The sequence below is a fragment of the Oncorhynchus nerka genome, linkage group LG9b (assembly GCF_034236695.1).
Source record: "Oncorhynchus nerka isolate Pitt River linkage group LG9b, Oner_Uvic_2.0, whole genome shotgun sequence".
Taxonomy (NCBI): Eukaryota; Metazoa; Chordata; class Actinopteri; order Salmoniformes; family Salmonidae; genus Oncorhynchus; species Oncorhynchus nerka.
This window is the reverse complement of record NC_088424.1, coordinates 26,809,817-26,832,230: the sequence shown is the minus strand read 5'-3', so window position 1 is coordinate 26,832,230 and position 22,414 is coordinate 26,809,817. Positions and strand designations below refer to the sequence as shown.

The following is a 22,414-nucleotide window of genomic DNA, read 5'->3' as shown; positions in this document are numbered from 1 at the left end:
ATAACTGATTGCTACATGGGGCTGTAGTTCAGATGTATGAGATGACCTCTAGCTCGGGGACAGGAGACAGTGCGTCAGTCACTACAGTGTCACACCACCACAGCGTTCATAATTCAAATGACATCACTGCAGGAGCTCCACTGGGGTTAAGGTTATATGGTATAGCACAGTGTTTCCAAAACTAGGTCCTGGAGACCTTGAGGGATGCACAATTTTTTTTTCTTCTCTACACAGCAGATTCAAATGATCAAAGACTAATGAGTTGAATATTTAAGTCAGCTGTGTAGCGCTAGTGCACCCTTTCGGGGTGACCAGGACTGAGTTTAGGAAACACTGCTCTAGCAAGATCCATTCAGAACCAAGGCAGACATGAATGCAGTGAAACCAGTAACACAGACCATTACTCAAATGCACTGTCTGACACCTCATATCCACAATCCTGCCACAGCTCTGTCTACAAATAGATCAGATTCAATGCTAATTGAATCCAGGTGATGTTTCAAATGACTTCAAATGAAGTCCAATAAGAAAAACAGAATTCAATAACCATTGTCAACTCTGCATTTGAGACAACTGCAGCCAACCACACACTTCCTAGTCTTGTAGACAGGGATGCAAATTGAAAGTGACAGTTTATTTTTCATCTGTGTTTGGTGAAAGATACTCCCATAGCTGCCCGTTAACGTGCCAAACATCCTCGAGACATCCTTCAGAACTCATCATATTGCGTGAGCAGCAGCCAAATGAATAAAAAGTGCTTTGCAGCAAAGTTACACTCTTCTTCCAACTCAACAAAAACTCTCAAGAGAAAGCTACAAAGACTTTAAGAATGAGATATAAGGGCTTTAAACTGTAGGCTACTACATCACTAGTGTTTCTTTACCAGCATGTATTCCCTGATAAACACATATATACACCTCTGGCCAGTTATCCAGAACCAGAGTGCCAGATTTAGCCTAGTCCTTGAACGAATATTAATCTGGGTACTGGAAACTGGACCCTCATGTTTCATTACATCCTCATAATCATATTGGCTTCATGCAGGGTTAGGGGTGGGGTGGGGTAGGGTGGAACAGCACAGCAGGGGACTGAGAATGACCACTTCAGGTGCTACTCAGTAGAAGGAGAGGATTTTGGGTAGTGGAGTCAGGCATTGGGGGGCAGGCTCTTGGCCAATTCTACACCACACCAGTTACCTGCTCCAAAAATACCTGTCAAACACACAACACAAATATAATTTCTCTAAGTCTACAATGCCATGCATGTAGCTATTCTATTGTAGCTGCTGCTACATTGTTTCATACCACTCTTTGCCAGAAATACATTGTAGATGCCTGTTTTTCATGATGCATTTGTTTGACCCACTACACAGTTTTGCACTATGGGATGTTGTTACAAAGTGTTGCATTGTGAAATGTGTACCTAATGCAACAGAATGAGTTAAGTGAGTAAGTGGTTTAAGCACTTTAACCCTCGCAAGGCTGCCGACCTAGACGGCATTCCAAGCCACATCCTCAGAGCATGCACAGACCAGCTGGCTGGAGTATTTACAGGCATATTCAATATCACCATATCCCGGTCTGGTGGACATCTTAAAGCAAGTGGGGACAACATTGTTCCTGTCCCCAAGAAAGTGACGGTAACTGAACTAAATGATCATTGTACCGTAGCATTCACTTCTGTCATCATGAAGTGCTTTGAGAGGCTAGTTAATGACCATGTTACCTCCACCTAACCCACCACCCTAGACCCACCACAATTTGTATATCGCCCCAACAGATCCACAGACGACGCAATCGCCATTGCACTGCCCTATCCCACCTGGACAAGGAAAATACCTATGTAAGAATGCTGTTCATCGACTGCAGCTCAGCCTTCAACACCATAGTGCCCTCTAAGCTCAGTGCCCATGTTCTGAACCCCTGCGCAACTGGGTTCTGGACTTCCTGATGGGCCAACCACAGGTGGTTAAGGTAGGCAACAACACCTCCGCCACGCTAATCCTCATCACCAGGGCCACACTGCCTGCCCTCCAGGTCATCTACAGTACCCGGTGTCACAGGAAGGCCAAGAAGATCATCAAGGTCCTCAGCCACCCGAGCCACGGCCTGTTCACCCCGCTACCATCTAGAAGGCTGAGACAGTACAGGTGCAGCAAAGCTGGGACCAAGAGATTGAGAAACAGCTTCCATCTTCAGGCCATCAGACCCTTAGAGTCACGACTAGCACAGTACCCTGCCCTGAACCTTAGTCACTGTTCTAGCTGGTTACTACTCAGTACTCTGCCCTGCATCTTAGAGACTGCTGCCCAATGTACATAGTAATGGAACACTTCACTTTAATTCATGTTTACAAGCAGTTTTACCCACTTCGTGTATTCTAGTCATGGCTCATAGATATATATATATATATATATACACACACACATATATAAATACATACATACATACATACATACACACACGTTTGAAGGCATTATTGCAGTTGCAGCGAAATGGTTGTTTGTAGCTCCATCTGCGATAACAGCTTCAAATCCGTTAACGCCACCAATAAACGTTGATTTTACTCATGAAGGAAGTGTACATAATATGGTAAAGGAGGTAGCCTACAGAGCATAGCCTCCTCATTTACACAGAGCAACGCAGTAAAGCCTCAACTGGGATTGTTGCGCGCCTGTGATTGATGTTACCAGGATTAAATACGTCAAGACATTTTCACCTCTAGGATGTATATTTGCGGAATGGACAAACAAGAACGCATGTGTCCCCCCTATTGAGCGTGCTCAATGAAACCAGCGTTTGTTTGATTGCCAGCAGAGATGAAGCGAGACTGTGCCACAATCAATGACTGTATATATGGGCATAATGCATCCATATGCAGCAAGACTACTCACCGTCCTGGGTTTCGTTCCCGCGACTGCAGTTGCTGCAAATGTGTTTGATCTCTTTTCCGATGTGACAGTGTATCATGAAGGGCATATTGTTATTCTGGTGATGCTGGTGGTTGGTTTGCTGATGCTTGGTTTGTTGCCCTTTCTTATTGTTGTTGAGAGACATCATTCTGACCAGGTAAAATGCCTTCTTCGGTTTCTCCACCGCCACGGGCATATTGTTTTCCATGTAGCCCGTGTTGTTGAACCAACTCCCATGCATGGTGGTGGGCGCAGTATCCGCCGCCATGGGATAGTTGCCCGATTTGAACATGGATAGACGGAAATGAATCTGCGTCTAAACGCAAGGCATACGGGGACGGGGTTTTAAACGAACGGCTCCCCGATTCCTACCTGACCTTAACCAATCGCAACGCTTTCGATCTTGAGCGCTTCCTTAAACCCCTTCTTCTCTTCTATCAACGACGACAGATATAATATTGTAAATTCCAAACCTGGACCTGAATTCCGATCTCGCTCACTCACACCGGGCTGCCTCCGGAATGCCAAGGGCAGAATTCAAAACCACGGATATTATTATATTATGATGTAGACCATTGCTGCTATAGGCTACTTTACAGCTTGTCCCAAAATAATGACTGATAGTGAAATAGAGTGAGTGAATTGCTGTGCCTGTCTCTCCCTCAATACCCATCCTCGTCTGCAAAACTAATCCGCAAGTGAGCATATGATTGGCTACCTACCCAGTGCGCACCCCTGCAGTAATATAGTCTACAGACAGAAAGAAAGTAACGGGTTTGAACCAAATTATAGGCTCCAACTATAGGCCTACATGATAGTTTGGATAGAGAGCTTTCTCATACTTGATTGGACAGGCATACTTGATTGGACAGGCAATTATACTCCAATTGAACACAATTCACTGCTGATCTTGTTATGATAGTGTTAAATATTCAGACAGTATAATAAAATGTGCCGTTATAGCAAAACACACACATACACACACACACACATTGCTGGAGAGGAGAGATATAAAAATGTTTGTGCACGAAGCAAAATTATCTTGTCATTTTAGAAGAAATTTAATTAGTAGCCTGCTTACTTTAATTAATGTATCTATCTGCCATTGTGCCAACTATCCTTGTAATAGACATAGATAGATAGTCATTAGCCCTAAAGTTCCTGGCAAGAATATTCAATAGGCCTATAGTGCATCCTTTTTAGCAATAAACTAGTCACCAGCTACTGTCTCTTCATGGGTTTGGGCTACATCACACATGTCCTTCAATGAACATATATTCAGTGGTGTAAAATACTTGAGTAAAAATACTTAAGTACTACTTAAGTAGTTGTTTGGGGTATCTGTACTTTACTATTAATATTTTTGACAACATTTACTTTTACTTCACTACATTCCGAAAGAAAATAATGTACTTTCTACTCAATACATTTTCCTTGACACCCAAAAGTACTCAATACGGAAATGGTCCAATTCACGGAAATATCAAGAGAACACGTGGTCATCCCTACTGTCTCTGATCTGTTAGACTCACTAAACACAAATGCATCATTTGTAAATGATGTTGGAGTGTGGCCCTGGCTATCTGTACATTTTCAAAACAAGAAAATGGTGCGGTCTGCTTTGCTAAATATAAGGAATTTGAAATGATTTCTACTTTTAGTTTAACTTTTGATACTTAAGTATATTTTCACAATTATTAGGCTCCTTGAAAGGAGGTGGAGAGCCATGGTATATGCCAGAGGAGGCTGGTGAGTGGAGGACGGCTCATAAAAATGAATGGAATGGAGTGAATGGAATGGTATCAAACACATAGAAAACAAGATGTTTGATGTGTTTGAGACCAATCCATTAATTTAGTTCTAGCCATTACTATGAGACTGTCCTCCCCATTTGAAGTGCTGCCCAATGCTCGAAAGGGGGACAAGTCAAGAAAGTAAATCATGATGCAAGTCATGGGAGGGAGGGAGGGAGGTGCACAGTCATGGGATCTATCATACCATAACAAGTGCACTATACCAACGCGTCATGACGTTTATTCAAATCCTGAAGGAGGAGATAGATCTTGTCCTCTGATATATTAATCTAGACTTGCAACAGGAGAGTTGGGTATAGCCTGTTGTGCGTAATGGCCAACGCTGCCACCCCATAGCCATGCAGTCCCTTCCCCTTCCACTCTGCATCTCGATACTCACAAATTTAAACTCCAGAAGTTAAATGAGGCAGTAATAAGGCTGCAGCCTTATTAAGGGCCCATGTGTTGAGGGTCAGAGTGGCGTAGGTGATGTTGCCTATCCTCACCACCTGGGGTCGGCCCGTCAGGAATTCCAGAATCCAGTTGCAGAGGGAGGTGTTCAGATACAGAGTCCTAAGCTTGGTGATGAGCTTTGAGGGGACAATGGTGTTGACTGCTAAGCTGTAGTCAATGAACAGCATTCTCTTATTCCTTTTATCTAGGTGGGTGAGGGCAGTGTGGAGAGCAATTGAGATTGCGTCATCTATGGATCTGTTGGGGTGGTGTGCAAATTGGAGTGGGTCTAGGGTGTCTGAGATGGTGGAGTTAATGTGTACAATAACCAGCCCCTGTGGGGATCACAGACTTGAACAAGGTTGAAAATTACTCTGAATTTGCCTGCCGGCTGTTCTGCACATGATCTGAGAAGGCACCCTGGAATACCATCGGGCCCCACGGCCTTGCGGGTGTTGACCTGATTAAAGGCCTTTCTCACGTCGGCCTCGGAGAGCGAGATCACCCAATCCTCTGGCTCGGTGACGGCCCTCACACCAGGCACAATGTTGCTGTCAAACGTGCATAAAATGCATTGAGTTCATCTGGTAGAGAGGCATCGTTGGGCAGATCAAGGTTGGGTCTTCTTTTGTAATCTGTAATGAACTGTAGCCCTGGCCACATGCGTCGGAGCCTGTGTATTATGATTCCACCCATATTGTCCTTTTGCTCATTTGATGACTCTGTGGAGGTCATAGTGGGACTTGTACTTATTCCTGTCCTCAGCCGTAGCCTCCGTGTTGTCTTCGATAGCTCTGTGTGCAATAGTTTAGTTTAGCGCCAACCTCACTGCTTACAGGAATCATTGAAGTGAGACCCCAGCCCTCACATAAATAGAGAGATGAAGTACACAGACATATAGGCCTCGCATTGTTGGGTTTTGAGTTTGCAAGAACGGCATTTCACTGTACTTGTGCATGTGACATTAAAAACTTTCAACTTGAACCTTGAAGCAGCACAGTGTTTAAAGCTGCATGACCCTATCAGTGTGTCTCTCTATGCAGCTCCAGTGTTAGCTGTTGGCCCACATGACGCATGACAGCATTCTTATGTAACAACAAGCTGTGGATAGGGCCCAACCACATAACTTGGGCTCATTCATGGGAAAACAAACCAAGGATGTTTTATATTCATTTTTGTCTCGGAGCAAGGTAGTTTATTTTTAGCTACAAATAGTGTTTCTTGAAGGAAAAAAAAAACTTTTAGGCAGAGATTTTTGAAGTGACTTTGCTTAGAGTTAATTTTATACTTTAGATGTAAAAGGCTGTAGACAAGGCCCATACCGTGGAAATGCATTTGGTCACATATTCCCTCTACAGCAGGGCAGGCACTACACCAACACTGCCACAGCCTTAAATAACCTACACCAGCATTCAAACCTATGTTCATCAAGTACAGTATTTTGATTAGTAGATTATTTTTAAATTATTTAGCTTGTTTGATAAAGTTTTGCATTTACAACATAAGTAGAGTATGTCACTATGATTGCTCTTTTAGTTTATTTTGCACATTGTGTGTGTATTTTAGTTTCTGACAGAACTGGATATTGTTTGTGCTTTCTGCAGTACTACTGCTACCATGTCTCACCTCATTAATCGGTTATTTTCTTTGACGTAATAATGTAAATGAGTCTACCCAGCCTTTCCAGTTTCCCTAGACTGATTATGTTTCTGTCCGCAGCACGCTACCCTCAAAAAACCCTGTATTAGAAAACATACTTTTCTGTATAGTCGGTTTGTCCAAGTGGATTGGAATAGTCACTCATCCAGACAGAGAAGTACATTAATTGATCTGTTAGAGCTAATACCTAGGCCGAGACAGTACACTGTACACGCTCTGGAGAGTCCTGCTGCTGTGTTATGAGTGAGGGCGTGGCTAGGGCATGAGTCTTGCGCTGACACAAACAACCACCATGTTCGAATTCTCCCTCCACCTTGCCTCAGTTTCTCCTGTTCCATTTCCTTGTCCCACTTCGCTCTCTCTCTCTCACTCCCTCCCTCCCTTTCTTTCACTCTCTCTCCTTCTACCTTCCCTTCTATCGCTCCCTCTCCCTCTCCCTCTCCCTCTCCCTCGCACACACACACACACCACACACACACACACACACACACACACACACACACACACACACACACACACACACACACACACACACACACACACACACACACACACACACACACACACACACAGGTCATTCACATCTGCTGTATTCCCTCCCCATAAATTTGAAAGGAAATCACATTTAAATGATGAAAGCATGATGACTTTTTTCTCTCTCTCCTTTGAGTCTCCTCTTGGCGTGTTGAATTGTTATGCAATTATAATCTGGGAGGGACCTAATTTCCTCCATTTAGTTACACAGTTCTTGGCTCCACCCTGAAAACTAAGCTCAATCTAACGTAATCGCTTATGTAAAGTCTGACTGAGACGCTATGAAAGAAAAGATAAATGAGGCCCGTTGAGTCTCTGGCTTCAGCTCCCCGTTTCTTATATATCTGTGTGTACACACATCACGTAAATTCTCTCTCTCACTCTCACTCACACACACACACACACACACACACACACACACACACACACACACACACACACACACACACACACACACACACACACACACACACACACACACACACACACACACTATATTTTCTGAGGTTCAGCTAGCTCAGAGTTTGTATTGGGGAGGACTGAGAGACCATCACCCCAGAGGTATTAGACTGTATCACTAGCTATGTTAACAATATGACCCTGTAGGGGAACACCTTGACGACATTGCAGCTATGTTAACATAAATCCCATCCCAAGAGAGAAACATGAAATAAATGATAGCCAACAGACACAAGTTCATTCTCCAGGAGAGTGCACTGCCACTACCCAGATACAGCAAACTGCACCGCCACGCCCAGATACAGTAAAAATACAGTAAAATGGCTGAAATACATGTTTTCATAAAATCGAGCTGGTGTAAACTTTCACTTAAATTATACAGTATGAACATTGGCAATGTGGAAAGCGTTCCACCTTGTGTCCATTATGTGAAAATGTTACAGTGGAAAGATGATAAAGATTACTTCGTATTTGTGGCTTTATAATGCTGCCACCTAGTGGTTACTCAGTTCACATCAGTCCTACTCGTTTCACAGACCTCATTTGGGTCAGGAGTATCATAAAATACAATAAAATGTATCTCATACCTTTATATTGTTTCTAGTGCACCACATACCGTCATACTGTATGCTGTCCCAGGGACATCAAAACTTCCTTTGTATTTTTACAACAGGCCTACTCTGTACCTTAAGTGTCAGAAATGGGTAGAGTATTAACATACTGAACCTCTCTGTGGCAGCAATACACCATTATATTCCAGAGTTTATAAGGTGGTTCAAGGGAATAGTGGAAAGTAAATATCTATACTATGGTAACTAGCCCCGAAAAAAATCCACATTCAAATCCGTCTGTTTAAGCTCGATATATCTTCCATGGGATGCGTCTCAATCCAGCACATCTGCCGATGGCGGCCTTCCGCATCTGCGGTGGAAGGTGGCCGAGCTACAGCAGTATTTGACAGACCATGAGACATCCTGAAAATCGGTCTCCTCGCAAAAACATCTGTAGCATCTGAAGCGTTTGGCCTACAAAACTAAGATGAAAAGATGAGACTACCAGAAACAATGGTGTTTTCCCTTTTGCTCTACGACCCTCACAAGCGCCACAGGGCTCATCTGAAGTCAGTACCGCCCATCACCCAAAATCTGTAGCGTCCCAACCGTTTGGACTACACACTAATAATATGACATATCCATGGAAAGGTGAGACTCTCACGAACACGTACATATTGGTTGTTTTGCTCTAAGACACCCACAAGCCTCACAATACTGGTCTGAAGGTAGCCCGGTAACAGTTTAAAAAATGAATGGAAGTATACACTGAGTGTACAAAACACTTTCCTAATATTGAGTTGCTCCCCTTTTGCCCTCAGAACAGCCTTAATTCGTCGGGGCATGGACTACAAGGTGTCGAAAGTGTTCCACAGGGATGCTGGCCCATGTTGACTCCAATGCGTCCCACAGTTGTGTAAAGTTGTCTGCATGTCCTTTGATTGTTGGACCAGTCTCGATACACATGGGTAACTGTTGAATGTGAAAAACACAGCAGCATTACAGTTCTTAGCACACTTACACCGGCCTGGCACCTACTACCGTACCCCGTTCAAAGGCACTAAATGGCACGCATACACAATCCATGTGTCTATTGTCTCAAGGCTTAACAATCCTTCTTAAACCTTTCTCCTCTCCTTTATCTACACTGACTGAAGTGGATTTAACAAGAGTCATAAGGGTTGGATTCACCTGGATTCACCTGGATGGTCTATGTCATGAAAAGAGCAGCCTAATGTTTTGTAAACTCAGTTTAGTGTCCCAGGAAATTGGTTAAATATGGGTAAATAAAAAATGTAAAAATCTATCTCTCAGATATAGGACAGACACTATAAAACAAACCTCCGTTCGATTCGTTTTTTGACCGTTTTTTCCATGTATGAATCTGTTATTCAATGCGTTTCTATGGGATAATAGCAGTAAGGCCAAATTCAATGTTTCACCAAATAATTGTTTTATAAATTATACCTAAAGGGGTTCTAAAATTAAAAATCAAATAGCTAAATGATCTTTGGTATGACCATCTTAAAACAATCCCACCTGCTAGCGAAACTACCTCTTCCTTCCTTCACACTGGACACAGAGACATCAACATTTTTATCCACGAGTTCATCTGACTCTGGGGAAGTAGATAAAGGGCTCCACTGCCAAAATCCTCAAGAATCCCTTTAGGGATTTTAAAGGACCTCCCAGAGGAAGTTTATGCCACTATTTCAATGTAATTTCCTGTCCTGGGATGAAATTCACATTTAGGTTCTACCTCCGAAGAATGACCAAGCCAATTCATGAATTGGTTGTGGGAATTTCCATGTGGAGTTGATAAACATCAACAAATAAGGAACTGACAGCTATCATGCTAACCTTATCTAAACTTATCTATGTACTGTATATATACTGAACAAAAATAATAATGCAACATGCAACAATTTCAGCAATTGTACTGAGTTACAGTTCATAGAAGGAAATTTATAGATTTCACATGAATGGGCAGAGGCGCCGCCACTGGGGAGCCAGGCCCAGCCAGTCAGAATTAGTTTTCCCTCACAAAATGGCTTTATTACAGGCAGAAATACTCTTCAGTTTCAGCTGTCCGGGTTTCAGGCCTCAGACGATCCTGCAGGTGAAGAATCCGGATGTGGAGGTCCTGGGCTGTCGTGGTTACATAGGCTGAAAATAATGTGTATGTCATCTCATAAGGAAAAGACACATTCACATGGATATGCATGAAGTGGGCAGTTCAGATTGATCACTTCAAGCCCAAATATATCATACTTTGACGAAAACTATGACTCTATGACTTGAATCCTTGTGCAACATCAAGCTCTGTCCATGGTCTTTCAGCTCGAAAAAGTGGATTTCTACTGGTGTGGGCGTTTAAAGCAGCAATATGCAGTTCAAACATCAACAAAGCAGACACCCTCCCACAGATTTGGCAAACAGCTGAGGGATGGGGCTGGAGAAATGTATCCACTCTCAAATTCATAGACCGAGCTATGGATGCAAGACGTGATATCAAAATTATAGTTTTAACCATGTTTTGAAGCTATGCTGTACAGGAAAAAGTATGTATTTACCTGCTTTGCTGAATATTGATAGTCTGTGAGTATAGTCAAGGAGATAGAGATGACCTGAGGAGTAGAACAAATACCTATTTGTTTCTAATCATCTTTGCTTTTGAGAAACTAAGCCGGAGGGGGGGGTGATAAATAACACTGGTGCACATAACCGCAAGACGAACACAAGGTAGATCATGATGCCCTGATCTGCCGGGGAGGGGTGGTACCAGCCATGACTAAGCATTTTTAGGTCTGCTATATAGGACTTCTGTTTTTTCTGTATTGTGAACTTTCGGCCTCACACTCAAGAGTGTGGGGTCGACCAGCTTCATTATTGCAATTCTTATTAAATAAAGACGATTGTTTGAAGAAATGACAAAGTCTCACTCACTTGGTTAGAATTTCCACCACAATACAGGGTTTGTTTACAATTACATTAAAATAGATTACAAATAGATTATATGTTGGGTTTGCTGGGGTCAGACCATTTACAGTCTGAAGTTTACATACACTTACGTTGGAGTCATTAAAACTAATTTTTCAACCACTCCACAAATTTCTTGATAACAAACTAGTTTTGGCAAGTCGGTTAGGACATCTACTTTGTGCATGACACACGTCCTTTTTCCAACAATTGTTTACATGCAGATTATTTCACTAATAATTCCCTGTATCACAATTCCAGTGGGTCAGAAGTTTACATACACTAAGTTGACTGTGCCTTTAAACAGCTTGGAAAATTCCAGGCAATTATGTCATGGCTTTAGAAGCTTCTGATAGGCTAATTGACATCATTTGAGTCAATTGGAGGTGTACCTGTGGATGTATGTCAAGTCCTTTGCTTGACATCATGGGAAAATCAAAAGAAATCAACCAAGACCTCAGAAGAAAATTGTAGACCTCCACAAGTCTGGTTCATCCTTGGGAGCAATTTCCAAACGCCTGAAGGTACCATGTTCATCTGTACAACACCATGGGACCACGCAGCCATCATACCGCTCAGGAAGGAGACACGTTCTGCCTCCTAGAGATTAACGTACTTTGGTGGGAAAATATCAAATCAATCCCAATACAACAGCAAAGGACCTTGTGAAGATGCTGGAGGAAACAGGTACAAAAGTATCTATATCCACAGTAAAACGAGTCCTATATCGACATAACCTGAAAGGCCGCTCAGCAAGGAAGAAGCCACTGCTCCAAAACCGCTACAAAAAAGCTAGGCTACGGTTTGCAACTGCACATGGGGACAAAGATCTTACTTTTTGGAGAAATGTCCTCTGGTCTGATGAAACAAAAATAGAACTGTTTGGCCATAATGACCATCGTTATGTTTGGAGGAAAAAGGGGGAGGTTTGCAAGCCGAAGAACACCATCCCAACCGCGAAGCACAGGGGTGGCAGCATCATGCTGTGGGGGTGCTTTGCTGCAGGGGGGACTGGTGCACTTCACAAAATAGATGGCATCATGAGGCAGGAAAGTGATGTGGATATATTGAAGCAACATCAGTCAGGAAGTTAAAGCTTGGTCGCAAATGTGTCTTCCAAATGGACAATGACCCCAAGCATACTTCCAAAGTTGTGGCAAAAGGGCTTAAGGACAACAAAGTCAAGGTGTTGGAGTGGCCATTACAAAGCCCTGACCTCAAACCTATAGACAATTTGTGGGCAGAACTGAAAAAGCATGTGCGAGCAAGGAGGCCTACAAATCTGGCCAAAATTCAGCGAACGTATTGTGGGAAGCTTGTGGAAAGCTACCCGAAACGTTTGACCCAAGTTTAACAATTTAAAGGCAATGCTACCAAATACTAATTGAGTGTATGTAAACTTCTGACCCACTGGGAATGTGATGAAAGAAATTGAAGCTGAAATAAATCATTCTCTCTACTATTTTTCTGACATTTCACGTTCTTAAAATAAAGTGGTGATCCTAACTGACCTAAGACCTGGTATTTTTACTAGGATTAAATGTCAGGAATTGTGAAAATGTATTTGGCTAAGGTGTATGTAAACTTCCGACTTCAACTGTATAGTAGATAGAGGACTCTAGTGCCCAAAAGCCTGTTTTAGCATAGGCAACGCCATCAAGGACTTTCACCATTTTTAAGTAGTCAACTGGGTAGGACTTCCTATGGGTTGAGGAAGGATCCCAAAATTCCATCATCAGGAGGGGTCAGCCAATGATTATGCTATCGAGCAAACATTCGATAGCTGTAGATGGCAGTAAATTGCCAACCTTGACTTTATACCTGTTCCAACAACACACCCAGGTGGCAGTATGCGCTCTTTCAGTTTGTTTACCAACTCATAGAAGTAGTCGAAGAAGAAAATTGACCACTTCAACTTGGAGATGGCCTCAATGGCGCTGCCAGTGATACAGTGTATGGATATAATGACGTTGATGAGATACTTGTTTCCGCTCTAACAATGGGATTCATTGTCTGTCAGGCTCCCACCTATTACACTCTTTGGATTGCCGGATAATCTCGTTATTTGAAAAATCGATATGTATTCGATGAATCGTGTTGATGTCAATCACCTGTTTCAATGGAAAGTGAGATGATATGCTAGCCTCATGAATATGAATAGACCGTCTAGAATTTCAACAGGGACAACTCCGATATGAAGTGTCTTTTAATATAAAAGTTGCCTGGGATGTCACATGCATCAAACTCATATCAGTACACTCGTAACAACCTAAGCATTATGAAACTTATATTAGATCATATAAGCCTCAGGTATCAAAATAACAATTCAAGTTTATCTTGACCAAATTAGTCCCGCTCTCATTGCCCTCATACAAAAACTCCTCAACTGCTTAATAATGATGTACCTGGTTAACATGGACAGATTTCTCGGCTATCTGTTCGCCTGCCTCTCTCGGGCGCTGCCCATAATAGGACAGATACAATTTTGCATCCTCTAACGATCTCTATGGGTTAAACAATTATACTAAGTTAATGAGGCATTTGTAGGTTATATTCTAAAGAATCAATGTCTATACATAATTGATTTAGAAGTCCAAAAATGTATGTTTCAATCGCAGAATGTCCTTTAAATATTCATTGCCATTGTGACCCTTTTCCTTGGGTTTAGTGAATAGCGGTCCAGTAACTGCATGTAAGAACCCAGAGGCACATGCATTTTCATTCTACTGCAGTTGCAGAAGCATTGCACTCCACCAGAGAGCAGCAGTGATACATTATGTGCTACAACTGGACCAAGCCCTTTTGAATAAATGAGAGAATACTCAGGTCGAGTCCCTGCCTGACTACATTGCCGACGCATACCAGATCTTACAACGCCTGGATAGGTATTTAACATATCAGCTAACCACATCATATGATATTGAAATCTGATACCCGACGGCACAGTCGATGATGTGGCACGCAACAATTGGTGATGCAATACAGCGCCTTCACATCTGGTCTGGCAGGAACTCGACCAGTTTCTTCTGTGGTGGGAGATAACAGCTCCAAGTCTCTCAAGAACTGTAGGGTGCCAAATAGTCTGGTCCCAGATATGTCTGTGCTGTCTTACTTTGGTTGCAGTGACCATAGGAGTTAGTTGGCAAGACAGCAGAAACAGGTCTGGGACAAGGCTAGGTGGCAGAGGCTGCAGGTGTAGTTTTCCACCTCCCAGTCACTGAAGCCTCTTCTGACCAGTGTGTGTTTGATGATTTAACACCAATCAGGCCACCTCCTTCAGTATGTTCAGTTGCTCTTGGCCATGAAACCTCACTGGAGATGTGGAATGTAAAAAGCATTAATATTTCACAAAGGAACTCAAGAACTAAAAAGCTAGTGTATGATCTTAATTTGATCACCTTGTTGCAGGAGAACATTCCTGCAAATTTGTTGTGTATTTTAGTTTTTAAAAAGCTTCTGAAGTTTGTAATTTCCACTATTAAACTTCAGACTTGATTTTCACAAAAATGTCCATTAATTATGATCCACATAATAATTCACATTCCAGGTTGAAGCAGGATTATTTTCCTGCTGTATTAAACTGGCTCAAATTAAGATCTTACATCTGTACACTGACATGATGATATATAGCTAGAGCTATTGATTGATGGAGGGGAAAACAAACAATAATAATGGTGAAAATGAATTACTCAATCTAAAATTCAATGGTCCAATGGCTTTGTTAATGGTGAAAATTGATATTCACCCAAGCAAAAATGCTCATGTCGAAAGTTGTGACCATAATTTTACAAATAATTACCATTTTATTGAGATGCTTTTACTATTTTGGGCATCTGAGTGCAGTCCCAACAACAACATAATTTAGAACACACTGGTCTCTACACTGAACACATGGACACATAGACTTTCCCTCTTGTCCTTGGAATGACCAAGTGAAAGAGTGTTGAACAAACTGGTATGCAAATAAGAATGATAGTGCAAAAAAAAAAAGACTCATCATTAAAAACAAAAAACAAAGCCTATCATTGGTCACTTCTCTAAACTGCTTGGAGATATAACACACTACCCTCCCTTTTAAATCATCTTTATGACGCTGTTAAACCAATGCCCTTCGGTGCTTATGGAGAGTCTATGAGAGTACAGTACAGCAGTCTCTGGTGGAGACACGGGTCAAACTCAGTTGCATGGTTTGCACAACCAGGAACAATATAGTTCACATTGGTCGTTTCTAAAAGGATTCATTTGAAAATGAGTAATGGAACGACCCAAATAACTTTAAGTGCCATACAAACTTCCCCAAGGGAGTTTACTCTGCTACGTATTTAATTCCACTGGTTGCTGCAATAAACAGAGCTACTACATAGCAGTGGAGATTGCTTAGAGGAGGAAGGGGAGGACCATCCTCCTCAGTGAATTTCATAAAAATAAAAATAGTAAAACATTGAAAAAAGTTATCCTTTTTTAGATAAAACTACACTAAATATAGTCACGTCACCAAATAATTGTTTAAAACACGGTTTTGTAATGAAGGTCTACAGTAGCCTCAACAGCACTCTGTAGGGTAGAAACATGGTGTTGTGACATGGTGAGGTTGGACTCAGGTGACCAGACGTCTCACGCCCTGATCTTAGAGATCCTTTTTATGGGTCTATTTTGGTTTGGTCAGGGCGTGAATTGGGGTGGGCATTCTATGTTCTGTGTTTCTATGATTTTCTATTTCTAGGTTTTGGCCGGGTATGGTTCTCAATCAGGGACAGCTGTCTATCGTTGTCTCTGATTGGGAACCATAGTAAGGTACCCCTTTTCCCACCTGTGTTTGTGGGAAGTTAACATTGTTTGATGGCACATAGCCTTAAGCTTCACGGTTTGTTTTGTATTGTTTATTGTTTTGTCGGCGTCATTTTGAATAAAAGATCAAATGTACGCTTACCACGCTGCACCTTGGTCCAGTCCTTTTAACGGCCGTGACAAGACGAGGAATCAGTGGTTAAGGATAAACATAATACTTTACTGAGAAATGATAACAGAAGGATCACTGGAAGAACAACAAACACTAAGTCTAGAAAACTCACTCAGGAGACAAACGCACATGGCACACAATTAATTCCAGCTTCAGCAAAGGACAACAGAAAACACACCTCTTTTAAAAGGGAAATCATAATGAGTAAATATGTCATTCATGTCTCTAGGATGGTCTCTGCCGCCCTCTAGTGACAGGTAGAACCATGTCAGGTGTAGCCGGAGGACAGCTAGCTTCCATCCTCCTCTTTGTACATTAACTTCAATACAACATCTAGGAGGCTCTTGGTTCTCACCCCCTTCCATAGACGTACACGGTCATTATGACAACTTCCGGAGGACGTCCTCCAACCTATCAGAGCTCTTGCAGCATGAACTGACATGTTGTCCAACCAATCAAAGGATCAGAGAATTAATATAGTACTGAAAGCATAAGCTACAGCTAGCAAGCACTGCAGTGCATAAAATGTGAGTAGTTGACTCAAAGAGAGAGAAAGAAAATAGTTGAACAGTTTTCAACAAATTAATTTCTTCAAAAATGAAGGAGAAGCAAGAGAGAGAAAGAGTGTCATTTTTGTCACTTTCAGTTTCACTTACTTAGCTAGCAAATGCAGCTGGCTAGTTTAGTTACACTCGTCTCAAACAGAGGGATGCTATGTTAGCTAGCTAGCTATGAATATCCAACACAACACAACACAACACTGGAACTCTTCCAAGTCAAGGTAAGCTTTTGATTTAACTAATTTATTGCCACCGGGGTCCTCCGGTGTAACTGCTTACTGACTATACACTGCAACGTTACTGCGTGATTGTAGTGGATTTACTAATTCATTAGTTATATTAGCTATGTTGACTAGGACGTTACTTTAGCTAATATGGTGACAACGATGTAGGCTGTGTGTAGTGGTTATGATATGGTTGGGCTTTGAAAGGTTTTTTCACTTGGTCACATACAGCTGATGTGTTGTTCATTGAAGTCCACAAACAAAGGGAAAAGGTGAGAGGAGGAGCTGCATAGCGATGAGAAGGAATACAATGTGGGCTGCTATGAAACTGAACTGTGTTTATGCGTGATCAGGGGTGTATTCATTCCACCAATTCTGTTGAAAAACGTTTCTTTATCAGAAGCTAATTAAATTGGGATAAAAATAGAATAGAAACTCTAATTTGCAACTGTTGGACCAATGATTACACTATAGACAACCAAGATGCAGGCAAGAGTATGCAAGGCGGTATTGAATGTGTCACTGTCTGTCATCTCACACATGTCTCGACCTGTGCACCTACGTTGTAAACTTAAATTAATAGGCTAGATTGTAGCAACCTCATGATGGGTATATGGAAAATTAGAGTATCATGTAGTAGCCTAAACCTATAGATGTTACGTTGAACTGGGTGAATGGAATATGAATGACAGGCCATGCTCATGAAAAAGAAATGTCCTCCCTCATCATAAACGGCACTGACCGCCACTGATATTAATGCAGTGTAGTAGTATATTCAACCTATCCCCTCCCCGTCCCTTTATTCGCCTGCCTATAGAGTAGGCTGCTGCTGCAGCAGAGTCAGTGCCGAATCCCACTGTTTCTGATTTCTCCAACAGTGTGCTAATGATGAAATAGCACTGCGGGTTGGGTGAAAGATGGTGACAGACACAGAGCAGCTTTTGGAGAAAATGAACATCGCTTAAAAACTGAGGAGCAAGGGGGAGTGTGTGTGTGTGTGTGTGTGTGTGTGTGTGTGTGTGTGTGTGTGTGTGTGTGTGTGTGTGTGTGTGTGTGTGTGTGTGTGTGTGTGTGTGTGTGTGTGTGTGTGGCTACAGCACAGGGGTGGGTGTGTGTGCGTTCATATGTGAGGGGTGTGTGTGAGTACATAGCTAGAGTAATGAAGCAAGGTCATACAAGGGAGAGGGAAATGTTTCAATCCTAATTCAGGTGTGATGAAGTGTAAACCCTACAGTCAGGTCTCAGTGAGGAGATGTAGGATCTGTGCAGCTCTTTGAAGTATCAAAAATGTATTTTTCTCATTCCAATACAAGCTTTGTTGTCATACGATATGCAGTGAATGATAGCTAGAATTCAAAATCTTTGCTCTGTGAGGTTGAAATCTGTGACTGATATTCTTCTAGAATGAGGCCTATAGAGTTTGATATCCAAATAAACAGTATGTCAAACCTGTACTTGTGAGTTTGATGTTCCTCTAGATAGACTGTGCTTCAGTGGAGGCTGGTGGAAGGAGCTTTAAGAGGACAGGCTTATTGTAATGGCTGGAATGGCATTAATGGAATGGAGTCAAACATGGTTTCCATATGTTGGATTTGTTTGATACCGTTCCAATTATTCCATTCCAGAAGTTACAATGAGCCTATCCTCCTATAGCTCCTCCCACCAGCCTCCTCTGCTGTGCTTCCTTTCTGCATCTGTTCTCAGCGTACCGTTGCTATGGGCACTGAGACAAGTTGTTGCTGAGCTGAGCACGGCAACAACACTCACAGGTAAGCTGGCAGCAGCTTGGCACATGATGGCCTGCTGGGAGGTGTATAAGAGGTAGCAAGGTCTCTCTCTCTCTCTCTCTCTCTCTCTCTCTCTCTCTCTCTCTCTCTCTCTCTCTCTCTCTCTCGCTCTCTCTCTCTCTCTCTCTCATCTGTAATTTGTAACTCTACTACTCCCTCTGTTGTCAACACTGTATTTCTCTCTCTCTCCGTCTCCCTCTTCCCATATCTCCTTTCTATCACTCTCCCTCCGGTGTATCTATGAATCTTTCATTTGTAACACTCTAGCTGCCGCTGCTTTCCCTGTTGTATACTTCCCCTCTCTCTCTCTTTCACTCTTTCCCTCTTTTCCTCTCTCTCCCCCTCATTTTGTGAATGGATTGCTGGTTCTCATCAGAGCTCAGTCATTCCCTCTGGCCTGTGATGACTCAGTAGAAGATTATACACTATACACGCAGCTCTGCTCTGGATCTCATGGGCGGGTAGCATTGCTTTATGTAACTGCTTACACCCAGGAGTTCGCTGGCGACAGAGCACGCCAGCAAGTCCCAACAACAATTATGCTAATGTGACAGGACTCCGGTCCCCGAGGGTCCCAGGGAGAACATGGAAACAGTGAAAAGGGTGGAGACGCGGAGGGGGTAAGAGAGAGGGGGGAGGAAGACGGCTGTAACCGCTCCCAATTTAATGCTGATGCAGCTTTGGCAACACAATGTAATGCATGAAGCAATTTAACCTTGCATGGTGGGAGTGAAGTAGTAGTGTACGTGTGTGGAATTCCAGATCAGTATACTGCCTCCCCTGATTCATACATTGCTCCAGGAAGAGCATTATATACAAAAATGAATATAATATTAGGCACTTAATCCAACCTCTCTTTCCTCTTACTCCACCCACCCATTTCCTCCTTCCATAGCCTACTGGCTAGACTTACATAACTGTCACTCTGAATAGTGGGTACATTATTTCCCGTTATGATCTGTCTGTATGGATGAGCCGCACAAATCACCATGTCAAATTTGGCCCATTCTCATTGCCTGCTCTATTTCTGCCCCAATGAAAACACATCTGGAACCTACTTTTTGGGGGAAATTAGTTGTACTAAATGTGGAATTGGTACCAGTGTCATGGTTCAGACAAGACAGGGTCTGGATTCAATCAAATGATGCCTGCCCTAGCAATACCCATGATCTGTCTCATTTTTCATGCACACATGTCTTATTCTAAAATGTGGAAGCATCGACCTGTGAGAGTACTATACCTGTACAAAATGATTAAGCAATTTGACAATGGCTTCTTATCCATATGTATACTGTGTAAATAAATGCTGAAGTGTAGCTTTGACTTAATGAAGTCCAAGGTTACAACTGAACAATAGCATTGCATTTTGAGAGTTCTATCTCAGATATCTCTGCCAGTCAGCAGAAGTGTCATAAAGAACTAGTGCTGGTGGTGCACAGTGGGAACTGTAGTGTGATACTACCAACAAGCTTTTATGCCGTCCTCTCCGCATTGTTTCACAACAATGCTGCCTGCCTGTCACCAACTCAAACAGATATAAATGAACTGTGCTCCACCGGGCCTTCCTCAGATTGGATCAAATAAAACAGGCTGTGTAGGAAAAGAGACACTGCACTGTACCACAGTAAACATCCTCCACCTCCTCCCTCCTCCAGGCAGCATATTGGCTTTTGGCAGTGGTGGAGCTGTCATTGGGATTCAGTGCCTCAACCCATCCTATCCCCCCACCCCTCTTTCCCCTTCCCCTTTCCAACGTTCTGCCACACTGACTATAAATATGATCAATAACCGCATCGTCACGCAGCTTTCCCTAGCTTGGAGAGCTTTTGCTGAAAGCATTTTTTCACAAGGAGGGGCACATGGTATGCCCATTACAGCTAGAGCCATTGCCAGCCTTCCGGAGAAAAAGGAGGGAGAGAGCGACAGAGAGACAGACAGACAGAGAGAAGAGCAATCTTGCAATCTCTCCAGGCCTTTCATGGTTGACACCTGCCTGTCTCCTTCTTTCATCTGAAGTGGAGGATGATGGGACACTTCCTGGTAGGATGGTTGGTTCTGAGAGTTGAAAGGAATCGTAGCACCATTAGTTGCCTCGGTGTAGCACAGCTATACAGCTATTTTCAATATGATATTCATGTTTTATTCACAGAGTGACGGTACAGTGGGGTACAACCGGTGCTGGTCAACGTGAATCACTGTGAGAATAAATAAGTGTGTTGCTTGAGATCTCTGTGAAATGCAACTCCGTAGGCTCACGTGTCATGCTTTACATTTAAAGGACACGTTCGCTTTTATGAACCAAATCTCAGTTTTTTATGTAAATGTCATGTTATAAAAGAGATTTCTCATTCCCATTGTGGTGATATGAGAAACGAGAAAGTACAAGCTTGCTAGAACAAAAAAAGTAACGCTAGAGTCCAACAAAATTATATATAATGTTGAGGATAAAGTTTGTAAAGACACAACAATCTTAAGACCTGCATCAATATACTGAGGGCATTGCCGTTTCAAAAAAATAAAGTATTTGGGTGTTTTTGGAGCCTTTGTTCTTTTGGAATTTATATTTATTATTATGGATCCCCATTAGCTGCTGCCAAGGCAGCAGCTACTCTTCCTGGGATCCAGCGAAATTAAGGCAGTTATGCAATTTTAAAAACATTACAATACATTCATAATATCACAATACATTCATAACGGATTTTCACAACACACTAAGTGTTTTAAACTGTCATCTCTGTTAAGGAATAGATGCTCATATCAGGGATGCAATTACTACTAGATGAAACCCTGCTTTGCAGTGAGGCAGTCAGAGAAACCAGGCACACAGTGTATGAAGTAGAGAAGATACAGTTGATCTGCCCGGGGCAGACCACAGACAGACTCAAATAGAGATGAAATACAGCCTGTATTAAGGCTGGGAGTGGGTCTGGTCTGGCAGGTTGCTGTGTGAGGTGCTTCCTTTGACACACTGTCATTTCCCCCAGAAAGGCCCAGGTGAGATAGGCAGATAGAGCCCTGCGCCTACAGGGTGGCATTGGATGGGCTCTGCCCTGCCCTGCCCTGCCGCCACCACCATCCATCTGGCTATATTGAATGTTCTCTCCAGGACAGGAGTGATTACAGAGAGCAGGAGGGGGAGGGAGGGAAATATGGAGGACTCAGTACCTCAACGGCACTAGGATACTAGGCGGCTGGGGATGGGAAAGAATGATCCCGTAACATTGTAAAGAGGCTGTCAGAATGTTTGGTGCTCAGAAGGTGTGTTAATTGGTATACTGCGTGGGGTATTGTGACACGGCATGTGTGCGCGTGTGTTTGTGAGTGAGTGTGTACTGTAGGTGTGAGTCAGTGGAGGCTGGTGAGCTCATAGTAATGGCTGGAACGGAGTGGATAGAAACACGTTTCCCTCACCAGCCTCCACCGGTGTGTCTTTCTACACATCGCATGCAGGTGTGTGCCTGTTATGTACCTGTATCTGTAGGACTATATGTGTATTAAACTGGCTCCAACTCCATATGGGTGTCAGTTACTCTTCTGGAGCACA

At 42.7% G+C, this 22,414-nt stretch overlaps 1 protein-coding gene across 4 annotated transcripts in view; it reads right to left on the bottom strand.

The window, feature by feature from the left end:
• LOC115114523 (phosphatase and actin regulator 1-like) overlaps positions 1-22,414 on the bottom strand; it is an 86,982-nt gene that overhangs the window by 54,372 nt on the left and 10,196 nt on the right. For 2 of the 4 annotated variants that reach the window (XM_065013465.1, XM_065013466.1), the window contains exon 1: positions 2,894-3,587. The exons of the other annotated variants lie outside the window; for them this stretch is intronic. In XM_065013465.1, coding sequence (XP_064869537.1) covers positions 2,894-3,203 — 310 coding nt within the window. In that variant the 5' untranslated portion in view covers positions 3,204-3,587. Of the gene's footprint in view, positions 1-2,893; positions 3,588-22,414 lie in introns of those variants that run through there. 4 annotated transcript variants of the gene reach the window in all.